This window comes from Lynx canadensis, chromosome A1 (genome assembly GCF_007474595.2).
Source record: "Lynx canadensis isolate LIC74 chromosome A1, mLynCan4.pri.v2, whole genome shotgun sequence".
Classification (NCBI taxonomy): Eukaryota; Metazoa; Chordata; class Mammalia; order Carnivora; family Felidae; genus Lynx; species Lynx canadensis.
In genome coordinates, this window is record NC_044303.2 from 173,422,348 (window position 1) to 173,435,725 (window position 13,378).

Sequence of the window (13,378 nt, forward strand, 5' to 3'; positions counted from 1 at the left end):
CTCCGGGCCTCCAGGGGCGGATCTGTGGTGTGCCGCCTCCCCTGACCCCCATTCCCAACTCTTCCCACCTCCAAGGCCACAGGGAGCACCCTCACCGTGATCTCACGGGCAGGGAAGGTAGGGTCTGGAGCTCCCAGGGGAATCAGCCTGTGAAGTTTAGTTCCTCAACCTCAGGTCAGTTTTTAGCCAGAAGACGCGTTCAGGTTCTGGGTCGCCAAGGCCCAGGCACGCCTGGCTACCAAAACCTTGGGCGCAAGCAGTGGGTGCCCCCTCCGCTTGTACCAAACCAGATCACACACCTTTATTATCCTCAAAATGTAACAAACGGGGTAAGAAATCCCTCCCTCCCCACCCCTCCCCGCAGTCCAAGGGAAGCGTTTAAAAAGCCCCGCAGTCAGGCCACGAGTTCGCGGGTGAGGCCCGGAACGCCGGACGCCCCTCTATACGGCTGTAGTCCTCCCGAACAAGGGGATGGAGACCGGCAGGCGCCAAGCTCCGTGCTCCAGCGGCTCGCGGCTGCTGAGTTCCGAGTCGGTCCAGCTGGGGAAGACCCGGCGGCCACGGTCCGCCTGCAGACAGAGCGCAGGGCAGGGGGCCGCTGGCCGCGGAGCGCTGGGCAGGTGCAGCGCTGACGTGTAGCCCCGGTCCAGGAAGAGCGGCTTGTAGCTGGGCGGCGGCTGCTCCTGTTTCTCCGAGCTGTCGCGGCGGCTCAGAAAGGGTGTGACGATCTTGCGGTAGAGGCCGCGCGTGTCCGTGAGCACCTCACTGTAGGGCGGCGGCGGCTCGGCCATCAGCACCGCCTCTTCATAGCACGGTGGCTTGGACATGTCCGATTCCGCTGCGGAGTGGGAAATGTTCCGAGGGTGAGGCCACCCGTCCCTGGCCTCCGGCCAGCTGCCAACCCCAGGCCCAGCCCGCTACCTCCTAGGTTCTCTGGGAGGCTGTCCCATGGAAGGCTCGCCTGTTAGTAGTGATCCCGCCCACCTCTCAGTGGCCCTCGTTGCCCACGGCAGAGGTCTGGGCTTACCTTGACGCGGATAACTCCAAGGCCGCGGCGGCACTGAGAGGTGCGGGGGCGGCGGATGAGGAAGCGCGTGGTGGTGTGCGTGCGGGTGTGCGTGCGGCTGCGCCGGCCCGTGGTGCAGCAGCGGGTGGACGTGCACGTGCTGATGCGCGTGCGCCGGCGCCTCGAGGCGGCCGCGCTGCGGTGGTGGTGGCGGCGCTAGGCCTGGGGGGCTTCCGGCCAGGCTGCCCTCGAGCTCGAGGGGCTCCAGCTCGAGGGCGCGGAGGTTCTGCTCACGTAGTCGTTCCTCCTGGCGCCGTTTGAGGCGGCGGCGCAGGAAGCTGCAGAAGCAGCAGAGTAGGACGATGAGACCCCAGATGAGCCAGAAACCGGCGAAGCACGTGAGGAACGTGTAGGTGCCCTGGGACATAACCATGGCGGCGGCGGGGCGGCGGGTCCTCGGCTGCTTCACTGGACACTGGGTTCCTCTACGTGGCCCCGGGCCCGCGCCACGCTCCCAGGCGCCGCCAGCGTCACTCGGGGACCTGCGGCCGGGGGCTGCTCGCGGCGGGGCTCAAGTCGTGCGCGCGCCGGCGGGGGGCAAGAGCAGCGGCGCCCGCTCCTTCCCATGGCGCCGGTGGGAGCGCGGGTGGGCCTCACCCGGGGCCGCGCGGGACCTGTAGAACAGACACAGGGCGCGGTGAAGGCGCGTTGCAGCCCCGACGACTTCCCTGCCTGCGCCCGTGCCCTGCGCAGTTCTGGGGAAGCCTCCTCTGCGGGAACCCCCGCACTCCCCCCGGGGCGGTGACGTCACCACGGGGATGACGTCATGCCTCGAGGTTTCCCCGGTAGGGCTTTCCCGGATCTGAGACCCGGCCGCCGCCGCAGCTGAGCCGAGGGGACTCCAGGCAGGCCAGCAGAGGGCGCGCGAAGGCCAGTCTCGGCCTCTGTACTCAAGGGAGGTTCGCTACCCCACGGGGTACCCCAGCTCGGAAAGGGTTTCAGAGGCCCGTGGACAGACCCTCAGGGCGCTGAAGAGGAGTTTCTGCGCGGTTGCTTTGCGGCGGGGAAAGGGTGGCCCACTTCCTATAGCCCCACAAGCAGCCCACCGACGCCAGCTTTAGCCCTAGGCATCCGCCGCTCTAGGCCTTGTACCCGCTCCTACCCATGGCCGCGCAAAGCATGGAACATCTAGGTCCGCATTGCGGGCCTCCTGGTCGTCGCCGCTCTTGTAGAAGAGGCTCAGGAGGGGTCGTTCCGGCTGTTACTGCGTGCCACTGGCCTGCTTTTGTCTGCACGTCCGGGCGTGGGCTGTTCCCTTTTTTCCTTTCCTCTAGGCGCCTCCGCCTGTCAGATCCCAGCCTGTTTCCCCAGCCTCCTACCAGTTCGCAGCCTCATTGGCCCTACCCTCCTAGCACCAGTAGGCCTTATCAATTCCTTTACGTTTCTGCAGAGGGTAGGAAAAGTAGCTCGTTTGCACGTGTATCACCTGGCCCATGGGCGCCTCTAGTTCTGCCTCCTCCTTCCTCTCTACAGCCAGGGTTTAGAGAGGAACCTCGCATCCTGAGGTATGTAGGATGGAGCCCTGACTGTGGAGTGACGGGTAGCAGGCGATTGTTCACCACCCCCGCAGAACAGAAGGGTGCCCTTGTTGAATGCCTTATACCCAGGGTTTTCACATATAACCCTTTAGGGTAACTGCAGTTATTCCTGTTTTGCAGACAGAGGGGATGGGGAGGTGGCAATTAGCTGTGTAGAGGGCAGATGGCAGTGCCTTAATTTGAACCCAAGCCTGGCCACAAAACCCTAGCCAGGGGTGGGAGAGTGCTGCTGCTTGAGCTACTTTGTGGGCCCCTCTTCCAGGAGCCCCATGGACAGTCCCCCATCCTCAACATATCCAAGGCACACACACACATTTAGCTCTGGGGGCCGTGGTGGGCCTGAGCTCCAAGCAGGAGGTCCACATCAAGCTGTCTCAGACTGTTCTGGCAGCAAGCTGGGGGGAAGCCAGGCCACGGGCCACCCCACACTTCTCCCAGATGGATCCTGTCTGATTCTCTGGCTGCCTTATGCCATGTGCCACTTGGTCCCCGTGCCAGTCCCTTTCTCCTGGGCCTGTGTTCCAGAACAGACAATGGCAAGAACAATAGCTCCACCCGCCCCCTCCACAACCCTGCCATGAGGCTGCCATGGCGACGCAGCCCAGATAAAAACACGATGCTGCCAGTCACTGGGAGTTAATTAAATCTGTTGTTCTCCTTTTCCTGAGCCCACAGGAATTTTCAGGAATGCTCTGAGGAAGCTGGCAATAACTAGGGGGCCCCTTGGCCTGCAGAGCAGGAATAGCTCCAGATCAGAAAAGGTACTTCTGGGACTGGAGGTGAAGGAGTTTAGCTGAATTAGAAATAGAAATACCTGCCAAGGACTGTCTACTGCATGCAAGCCTTGTTCTAGGCCCTTTCCATTTGGAATCTCACATATGTAATACCTCCTTCTCAGTGGGGGCCCATTTGATAGATGAGGAAACAGGGCCAGAGAAATGATTTGCCCCAGGTCACACAGCTGATAAGGGGAGGAGTAAGGATTTAGCTGAGTCTGAATCGAGAGTCAGTCAAAATACTTTCCATTACAAGACCACTGAGACATAAATGAAGAGCCCAGTGCACGTGAGCACTTGGCACATGAAGACTTGGCAGCCATGGGGATACTGAGCTGACTGGCCAGCTTGTAGCCAAAACATATCTTTCTGTTCCTTCGCACCAAAGCCCTGGGGCTTCTGGCCACCATGCCTCAGCTCAAGAGTAGGAAAACGCTATAGAGTGGAGAAATGGGATGGCAGCTCCAAGGTTAACAAGGAACAAATAACAGAGACTCTGCCCTGAGGGGCCCAGCTCAGCTGACTGGGCATTAAGGTGGACAGAGGCAGGCCACAACCAAGACTCTCTGGGTGCCAATGTGGCCCCTCAGCAAGGAGGCAGGAATCACCGCCATATTTTATGGATTAGGCCGCTCTCTGTCATGCTGGCGCCAGTGCCCAGTTTGAGTGGGCATGGGTTTGATGCTAAACACTCCCTCTTAGGCTACTACTTCACTCAGTGGTACTCTGGCAGGCCCAGAGGGCATGGGTCCTGCCAGAGGCCTCCCTCCGGCCTGTGTCTGGCCCACAGGGAGTTGCTTAGTACATTTCATCTAATCCACAGTAGGTGCTCAACACATAAATGTCAAGAGACCTTTCCAGATGCTCTTCCTGACAGACCAGGCTTCTCCAATCTTCCTCAAAGAGCTGTCCCTTTACCCCTTCGTACTTCTGTGCAGGCTCCTGCCTGTGTCTGGGGAGCCCTTCAGTGCAGATCCTGCCTGCCACCTCTTACTCACAGTCACGCACCCTCTCCATCCTCTCCATCCTCTCCAGAGCAAATACCGCATTTGTCCAACTCCAGCTGTGTGCTAGGGGTTGTGCCTACCCCCTTAAGTCTGCCATTTTATGATTTGTTTCTTCTTTCTCCTTTCTTACCTTCTTGCAGGTTATTTGAACATTTTTTTTTAGGACTCCATCTTGATTTATTTACAGTGTTTGTGAGTGTATTGTTTTGTATGTTTTCTTAGGCCACACACTCACTGGGGTACAGCAGGGGGACACAAACAAGACCCCAGGGGTGAATTTCTTAACCTCTGTAATGCCAGTTTCCCCATCAGTGACCATGGTGAAAACTGAGCTAGTCCATGCAAAGGGTTTGGAGATGCCCAGCACACATTAGTGCTGATGATGGCAGCTTCGGAGCTGGGAATGCAGAGATGTGCATGTCCTTTAGGTGCTCCCTGCCTGAGGGCTGGATGTCACAAATCATTCTCAGTCATCCTACAAACTAGGTTAGCATTCCTCCCATTTGACAGATGAGAGCACTTGGCTCAAAGAAATCAAACGATACCCAAGGTCACACAGATTTCTTATTCTGGTGCCTGGTGCACTGCTGTGGGCATCTACCACATTGCTCCTCTGCATGAAGAACCCCAGTAATCTTAGACCCTTAAAATGTACTAGATCTTTTATCTCAGTAAAGGGCCCACCATTTGCTCCAGCCACTAAATCCTGTTTTTACCCTCAGTGCACTGTGCCTTCATCTGTCTACTTACTTTGGTCCCCCTGCCACTACTTCGCCAGGCCCCCATCATCTCTCACCTGGGCCCCTGTCACCATGCTTGCCACCGCCCTCTGTACTTCCATGCTATGCTCCTGTTCAGCCTACCCACTTTCCACATTGTCGTTTCCCCCAGGCCCTTTCCTGCCTGAATCCTCTGGCAACTCCCACCCCTTCGGGAAGCAGCCTAGCTCTTTAAGACGGTGTAGATGTGTGCCTCTTAAACTTGAATCAGCGTCAGAGCTATGGGGAGGGCTTGTTAAAACAGAGTGCTGGGCTCTGCTCCCAGTGTTTGCTTCAGTAGGTCTGGGGTTGGACCCGAGAGTTTGCATTTCTAACAAATTCCCAGCAGATGCTGATGATGTGGTCCAGAGAGCACACTTGGAGAACTGACCTAGATCATGGCCTCTGGGATGAACTCCTGCCAAGGCATCTTCAGCCTCACCTCTCAGTGCCCTTCCCTCTGCAACCAGCCTGTGTTTCCATCCTGCACTGCTAAGTCGTCCTTTCTTTCCCCGAAGTTCTTGCCCCCACACTTACTACTCAGCTTCATGGCCTCACTGTCACTTTGCTGGACAAGTCAGCTCCAGGTGGCCTTACTCCCCAGGGTTGGAGAAATCCAGGGATGTCAAAGTGTGCTGCGGTTGCCTGTGTGCGACTCCAGAGGTTGCATCTGTCTTGTCATCTGGCACACAGATGGCAGCTCCAAAACCACTTGGTAGGAGTGACTGGAGATGCCTAGTTCCCTGTTTGGTCTTATAGCCACAGGACAGGAAACACTTCAAGAATGGATCTGGGGGCACCTGGATGACTCAGTCGGTTGAGTGTCTGACCCCCGATTTTGGTTGAGGTCATGACCTCACCATCATGAGATCAAGCCCCATGTCAGGCTCTACACTGGGCATGGAGCCTGCTCCAGCTCCTCTCTCTCCCTTTCCCTCTGTCCCCACCCCCCACCAAATAAATAAATAAATAAATAAAATCTTAAAAAAAAAGAGCTGGGTCTGCATCCAATTCACTCCTGGGAAATGTCAGCCATTCACCAAAAAGTCAGTGAGAGAGAAGCCATCACCCAGCTCTCGACCTTCGCAGGGTGGTTTACAAGTGAGATGAGGACCCATCATCCATGTGAATAAAAGAAAATGGAGGCATATGCGAGGGGCTCTGGAATGGACAGAGGGAATCCCAGATGGCAGGGTTTTTGGGTCATAAGGTACTCAGAGCCACCAGTCAAGCGAAGGGACAAAGACTCAGACCAGGGGACAGCAGTGGGAGAATGTGGTATGTAGAGTGAGGATGGCTAACCTGTCCTGCATATCCAGCACATGCCAGTCCCATTGCTGGCCTCTTCACATTCATTATCTCACACCCAGGAGGTGGCTGCTGCCATCCCCATTCTACAGACAAGGAGTTGGGCCAGCTCAGGCCCACATAGCCAGGGGGTTGTGAAGTCCAGGTGACTGCAAGGCCCACTGTCCTGGCAGGAAGGCAGGCACTGGTAACAATTTTACACTCCTCCCACACCAAGACAGACGAACTGAGGCCAGAGAGAGGATTGCCGCCATAGTCAGCCAGGCGTAGAGCTTACCAGAGCCTCATTTCCAGTTAGGCCAAGGTACTACAGGTACTAGAGGTGCTACAGGTAGCACCTCTGTGACCCAACCCTGGCACTGGGCCAGGAACCCAGGGCTTGGAAACTGTGAACAGGACAACAGACCGGGGTCACACAGAGCTGTGGGCAGAGGGGCCCTGCATGGCTCAGTGTCTACTGTACTCACATCTCTTCCTCCAAGGGAGTTGGCCACACCTCAGGGGCTGGGGTGGGGGGGAGGGGGAGACGAAGATGCCCTCTTCAGAGAGTCAGCCAGGCATAACACACAGAGCACTAAAGAGAGAGCTAGGGTTCAAATTAGGCTGTGTGGCTCCATCCCAGCTGTTCCCATGTCTGAGCTGGAGTTTCTTTGCCTGTAAGACAGGGATGATGAGACCTGCCTAGGATTGCCAACAGTGGAGCAAAACTGATGAGGGAAGTGAAAACACTTCAAGACTGGTGTACACAGCTGCATGTGACAAACCAAAAGCCAACACTTCGCAGCCTCAAGAGGCTCAAATATGGAAACCAGCCCATGGCACTATATCTACACAAACCTGGAAGTGGTCCAGCAGAAACTACCATCGCTTTACCATGGACCAGAAGTCATGGCCTCGTGACTCTCAGGCTGGACACAGTTCATGGGCATGTTTTGTTGGCCCACAATCAATTCTTAAAAATATCCTGATTAGTTGCCAAATTTAAAACCCAGGAGATTTTACATAAAAGTCTGGATTCTTGGTTCATCTTAAAAATTATCTGGTCATTCCAAGTCCACATTCTCACATGGTGACATAAACTGCAGCTGGGCAGCTCCCCGGCCCACCTCACTCATTCCATTGCTCCTTGGGCCCTAGAGGCCCAAGGGTTTCCACCAGCTGAACTATAAATGAGCACCCACAGTAGCCAGCAGTACATGGATGGGCCCATCTCTGCTGAATTCTACCACAGCTAGGGCTGCAAGCTGATCAGGCCACAGAGCCCAAAAACCAAGAATTTGGGCATTGGGGGGTTCTCAGGTAACTGAGGTAGCCCTCACTCCTTAGTTTCGCCCAGAGAGAGAATATGGAGGAAGGGAGCCAGCCCAGCAGCAGCACAGTCCTATAGAACATCTGGGTGAGCAAGAATCTGGCTGATTTTGGTGGAAGAAGGAAAAGTGTACTAAGGCTTGAAAGACGTAGGGAATTTCCTCACTGGAAGAATATGAAAGGAAGTTAAGAATGCTCCTCTAGAAGGCCCTACAGTTCTTTTCCGCAATAGATGGTGTATGGCAGGCAGAGAGCTGCTGTGCCAGGAGAGAAACCTTCACTGAAAACTGAGTTCCACCACTTACTGGTTGTGTGACCTTGGGGAGATCATGTTACCTCCCTGAACCTTGGAGTCTTCATCTTTAAAATGGGGATCATAAACTTACCTGCACAATTGTAAAGATTAGGAGATAATGAATGCAGAACACTCAACACACAGCAGGAACAGAATGAAAGGAGCCTGTGAATAATTCCAAGGGCACTCTTGCCTGCAGCATCAAGACTCAGGACTGAGTTCGGGCACCACCCGTCTAAGGACATCTTATGCCAAGGCCTCAAATGTCTGGGGTAACGGTCACCTCTGGTGCCCCAGGACACTTCCCTGGATGGGAAAGGAAACCCAATGGTGGTTGTGGTCACTGGGCTGTTGAGTCCAAGGTCTGTGATTGGAGGCTGGCATCTGCTGAGTCAGGTCTGGGAGAGCTGGCAGGAGGACCATTTCTCTCCCCAGCACCCTGCCGCTGTCGGCTGGGGGAGGTTGGGAGAGGAGCCAGAGGTCATTTCCTCTGACTCAGAGGCCATTCTCCTCCCAGAGGAGCTCCCCTGGAGGACAGCGCATCTCCATGTGGCGCTGGCCTGCCTGCTGGCCAACCTGCATGCCACCCAGCACAGTCTGGGCTTTGTGCTCAGACAAGAAAGGGACACTTGTGATCCAGACAATGGGCTGGGGCGCTCCCATTTGGCCTGAGCTTCAGCTTCCCTGGGTCAGCAATGTCCTTTTCCTCTGCTTCTACCCACTCTGCTCCCACCACTCCCTGGAGAATGGTGGCTTGGAACGTGGAGCAGAAACCCATCACCGGCCCTAGCCGCGGTTTGGCATATGCCCTGGCCATGAGGAGGAGGGACGTAAGCTTCTTTCTTCTCCCCTGGTAAGGAACATCGCCTCTGTGGCACCCAACTCGGGTCAGACCATTTTGCTGGCGAGTGGTGGTAGTGGTGGTGGGGGTGTCGGAACACAGACGCCGGACGGACGCAGCCATCAAGCCTCCTCCTCCCGCGGCAGGCCCAGGGGCTGGGCCGCCCCCACATTTGCAGCCACCCCAAGAGCCCTGCTGCGACGACTGCAGCCACGTGGGAGCTAGCTCGTGCCCACGGGGCCGCTCACCCCCCCACCCCCATCTTCGAGGAGCTGTGGAGGCAGGCACACCCAGACGGGTGAAGTTATTACCCCCACCGCTCGAGGGCGAGTCCCTGCACCCCCACTCCCCCTGCGCCCCTGGGCTGCGGCCCCGCGTGGGGTGGGGGAGGGGCGGGAGGGGGCGTCGCCGCCCCGCAGCCGCGTTGCCTGGGAGCGCAACCCCGTTGCTGTGGCAACCGTTTCCAAGCGAACCGGTGGCGGCTCGCGCCCGGCTTTGGCTCCCTCGCTCACTGGCGCCCTCCCTCTCCCTCCCTCCCTTCCTCCCTCCGGAGTAGGCTGGGGGAGGGGCTGGCCGGGGCGGGGGTCCGAGGCCGCGACCCGGGGCCAAAGCTCGGAGCTGCCCGCGGGGAGGGGCTCAGCCCGGGACCATCTTCTGCCCGTGCTCCGGGCCCGCCCGGCCCGCCGCCGCCGCCGCGGTACTCACGGGCCCAGACATCCTCCTCGAGCTCGTCCTCCTGGCTCGGGGCGAGTGGTGCCGGCCCCGCGGACAGAGCCCCCGGCCTGGGGGAGGCGGCGACGGCGGCCCCGGGTAGCTGACTGTGGCAGCGAAGGCGGCTGCGAGCGCTGGGCTCGAGCCTCGGGGCGCGCACGGGCGCGTACACGGCGCGTACCAGCCCGGCGTGCGCGCGCGCGCGGCAGCCGGCAGGGGGCCCCCACCCCCAGCCTTTCGCCAGCGAGGAGGCTGTCCTGGGAGCCGAAGGCGGAGGACCTGGCACCCACCTGCCGCGCGGAGATTCAGGCGCGGAGACTCACACGCGGGGCGCTGGGTTCACCCTGCACAGGGAAAGCACGCGCCACTCCGCACCGCTCCTGGCAACAGGCTGTCCGGAACGGGAGCACGCAGGCAGACCGGGTGTACACAATCGGCCGAGCACACAGGATGCTCAGTCAAGCAGCTGACACACACATACAGCTCAACCCGGAAAGCACACACAAGTCCAGGCACCGGCCACATCCTGAAATGCACAGCACACATGTAGTGGGCAAGAGTTGGAGCAGGCAGGTTACCCCAATGTTGTTCCAGCTCACCAAGGCATGGCCCCTCCCAACTCATGGCCCCTCCCAGTGTGTCTTCAGTGAGCATACATCACCACTTCTACTAAGAAGTGGTACGGGGAGGAGACCCAGTGCTGGATCCATAGCCTTGGGCTTCATGGACCCTGCTCATACCCAGGGTACAGAGGTGAGCACTAGTGAGAGTAACCTCAGTGTCCGGCACCACACTGACAGCATAGAGCCTGCTTGGAATTCTCTCCCCTTCTCTCTGCCCCTCCCCTGCGCGCGGGCGCTCTCTCTCAAAAACAATTAAACTTAAAAAAAAAAAAAAACAAAACCCTCCACCACCATACCAGCTGGGACATTTTGGTTTGCAAGTGACAGAATCCCAAAACAAACAGGCTTGGACGCAGAAGTGTTTGACTCATGTAACTGAGAAATCCAGAGGTAGATTTTAGCTACGATCACAATTGGTTCCAGGTGTCCCAACAATGGTATCAGACATGTATCTATTCTCTCCACTCTTTCTTCCGTTTGCATCATTCTTGAAAATTCCCATGTGGTGGCAAGGATGACCTCCCTGCCCCAGCTCTAGGTTTATATCCTGCCACCCAACCCCAGAGAAGAGAACCTCAATTCTTTCCCAATAATTCTAGCCAGCCCCCCAAAAGACTCTTTTTGGATTCATTTTGGCTTAGTATCCTTCAGTGAACCAATCCAGTTGGAGGGATATGTGTTCAGCCACCCAGTATCCATCTCCTTTTCTTTGGTTACAAGGCACCCTATTTCATCGGCGCGGGGGGGACTCATTGCACCCCCTGGGTGCCATCATACTGGGCTTGTGAACCCAAGTGCCCTGCTCCCCCAGTGAACAGTGGGCAGATTTCCAGCTGGGCCATTTGGGCTCCTTGGGTTTGCAGTCAGGCTCAGTGATGCAGACACAAACATGGCTGTAGCCATCTTGCTTCTGGGGGTCATATCCTGATGAGAATGGGGACTGTGACTAAGACCCTGGAGGTGCCCCAGTTCTGGTTCTTCCTATCACATCCCTCCATAACCTTTTTAACACTCTAAGTTAGTTGGAGAACAGTTCTGTCGCTTGCAACCAAAGATCTCTAACAGCTGGGTCCCACACTCTAGGTGTATGTGTACACAGGGGGTGTAAACCCAGCCCCATCTAAACCACATGGACTGAGACAGGAGGCTCCCCAAAGTAAACATGGGGTGCCTTTGTACATGCTAAGCGGACACCCTGACAAAACCAGTTAAAATCTTTCAGGGATTCCCTTGCCTTCTAGATGAGGCATCTTTTACATGGCTTTCAAAGCCCAGTGTAGTGCTGACTTTGGCTCCAGTTGCTCCCCTCTTTCACTTATCACACACTCATCACTCACCCCACTGCACCCACCCCAAGCCATGCTAAACCACTAGAGGCCCTAGACCATCCATCTGGCTCCTCCACCTAGGTATATCTGGCTCTGAATCCTGGAGGGTACTAACTCTGACATTTTTGTGGCCATAGGGGCGTTGACCCCCACCTCCTCAGCAGTCCCAGCCCCACCAGGTCTAGAATCATCCCTGCCACAGTGCTGATCACACTAGGTCTTACCTGTTCCCATTTCTATCTCCCTACCAGAGAGAGCTCCAAACTGGCGGGGGCCTTGTCTACATCTGGGTCGCCAATTCCCACCATAGAGCTGGGTGGTTAGGTGACCTTAAGAAAGGCTTGTTGGGAAGTGAATTCTGGGAGTTTTCACTGCTAAGGAACTCACTGTGGCAAGAGCTTTGATGAGGTGAACTGTAGCCAACGAGTTCCCTGGGTGCGTACCAGGGAAGGGGGACTGTGGGAGGTCCCTGGTGGGAGGTTGTGACCTACCTACAGGCAGAGTGCTCCAGGGACCTACTGGTCCACCTGGCACCCACTCACCCTTGCACACCTGATCAGGGTGGGCTTTGTCTTCTGCACACTGAACTGCCCTCCCACCAAAACAGAGCAAATGTACCTTAGGCCCCAAACTTACACTTATGGGTAGGATCCAGCTTCATTTTCAGCTGGCTTCCTCACCATTCTGCAGCAGCCATTAACCAGCTGGAAGACCTTGGGCAAGGCCCTCTCCAGTTTCCCTCAAGAAGCAGCAGCACTCGTCCCACCTACTACCAAGAGCTGAGCCACCACCAGAGGCCCCTTCTGCTTAATCAGTGCTTAGAGCCTTCTGGCTGCCCTGGAGATAGCTATTAGCCTGGCACCCAGCACCCACTCTCCTAGGAGGCAAGAGTCCTGCCAGTGACCCAGGGGCTCAAAGAAGGGACTGGCCGCTTTTATGGATTCTCATAGCTGCCCTATGAGGTGATGGGTATCACACCCATCTTTCTAGACAAGAGAAGGGCCTATGCAAAGCTAGCTTGAAAAGCGGCCTGATGAGACTTGAACCCAGAACTGTCCAACTGCAAAGCTCATGTGGCCCCTGTGGCACTAGTACCTAGCCTAGAACAAACCCTTACTGTGGTTACAGAGCATCCTTGGGGGGCTGGGGGCATTGCGTATGGACTATGGTGCAGCAACAGGTTTATGAAGTCTGGGACAGACTTGTCAACAGACTCTCATCCCTGTCTTTGCATAGATGGGATGCTATGGAATGTTGCCCCAATCCCTATGTGCCCAGGTGAATGTCTCCTTTAAGGCCTGGCTCAAATATTTTCAGAGAACCCTCCCTGATGCCCTCATGGCTGATCCCTACTGACCTCTGCCACAGCCTAACTCCCAGCATCACCACTGTCTCACCTCTACCCAGCCACATTTCCTGCTCCCAGGGCAGAGAGATGGCTCTAACATACCAGCCCTAGGCCGAGCACACAACAGGTGTCCAGGTAAGACAGTGGGTAGATGTTTCTAACAGCAGCTTCCGCCTTGCTCCCCGGGCTGCTCCAAGCCCACAACTGGTGGCCAGACCACCTTGGCCTTGGAAGGGACCCTACCAGCTGAGCCTGCCTCTCTAGTACAGGTAGCGCCAGACTCACACCCTAGTGGGAACCCAAGGCTTCTTCCCTTAGGCTTCATCCCATCTAGGAAACTGAGAACCCACTGGGTATGCCCAAAGGCCACCAAGGCCTGGCTGCCTGGAGAGGCTACTCCAAGATCAGCTGGGGGTGGGGGGAGTGTGAGGGGGAGGGTTCAGGGCCTTGTTGGAAGGGCAGCCCCCACCA

General features: G+C 56.8%; 1 protein-coding gene across 4 annotated transcripts; it reads right to left on the minus strand.

Moving 5' to 3' along the window:
* Window positions 1-276: 276 nt before the first annotated feature.
* PRR7 (proline rich 7, synaptic) lies at window positions 277-13,377 on the minus strand. 4 transcript variants are annotated; one of them, XM_030326694.1, is made up of 3 exons: window positions 9,899-13,377; window positions 1,028-1,680; window positions 277-838 (listed from the first exon to the last, which is right to left on the minus strand). In XM_030326694.1, exons 2-3 carry the CDS (start codon window positions 1,437-1,439, stop codon window positions 441-443), a joined length of 810 nt encoding a protein of 269 aa, XP_030182554.1. In that variant the 5' UTR covers window positions 1,440-1,680; window positions 9,899-13,377; the 3' UTR covers window positions 277-440. The 4 variants fall into 4 exon arrangements, with proteins under 4 accessions (XP_030182554.1, XP_030182572.1, XP_030182563.1 ...); XM_030326712.1 differs by lacking the exon at window positions 9,899-13,377 and adding an exon at window positions 9,603-9,882; XM_030326703.1 differs by lacking the exon at window positions 9,899-13,377 and adding an exon at window positions 8,148-9,188.
* Between the last annotated feature and the right edge of the window lies 1 nt (window position 13,378).

Coding starts and splice junctions, on each gene's coding strand:
- PRR7 (XM_030326694.1), bottom strand. CDS start 1,439: ATGGTTATGTCCCAGGGCACCTACACGTTCCTCACGTGCTTCGCCGGT. Junction 839..1,027: donor TTGGAGTTATCCGCGTCAAG/GTAAGCCCAGAC, acceptor CCCACTCCGCAG/CGGAATCGGACATGTCCAAG.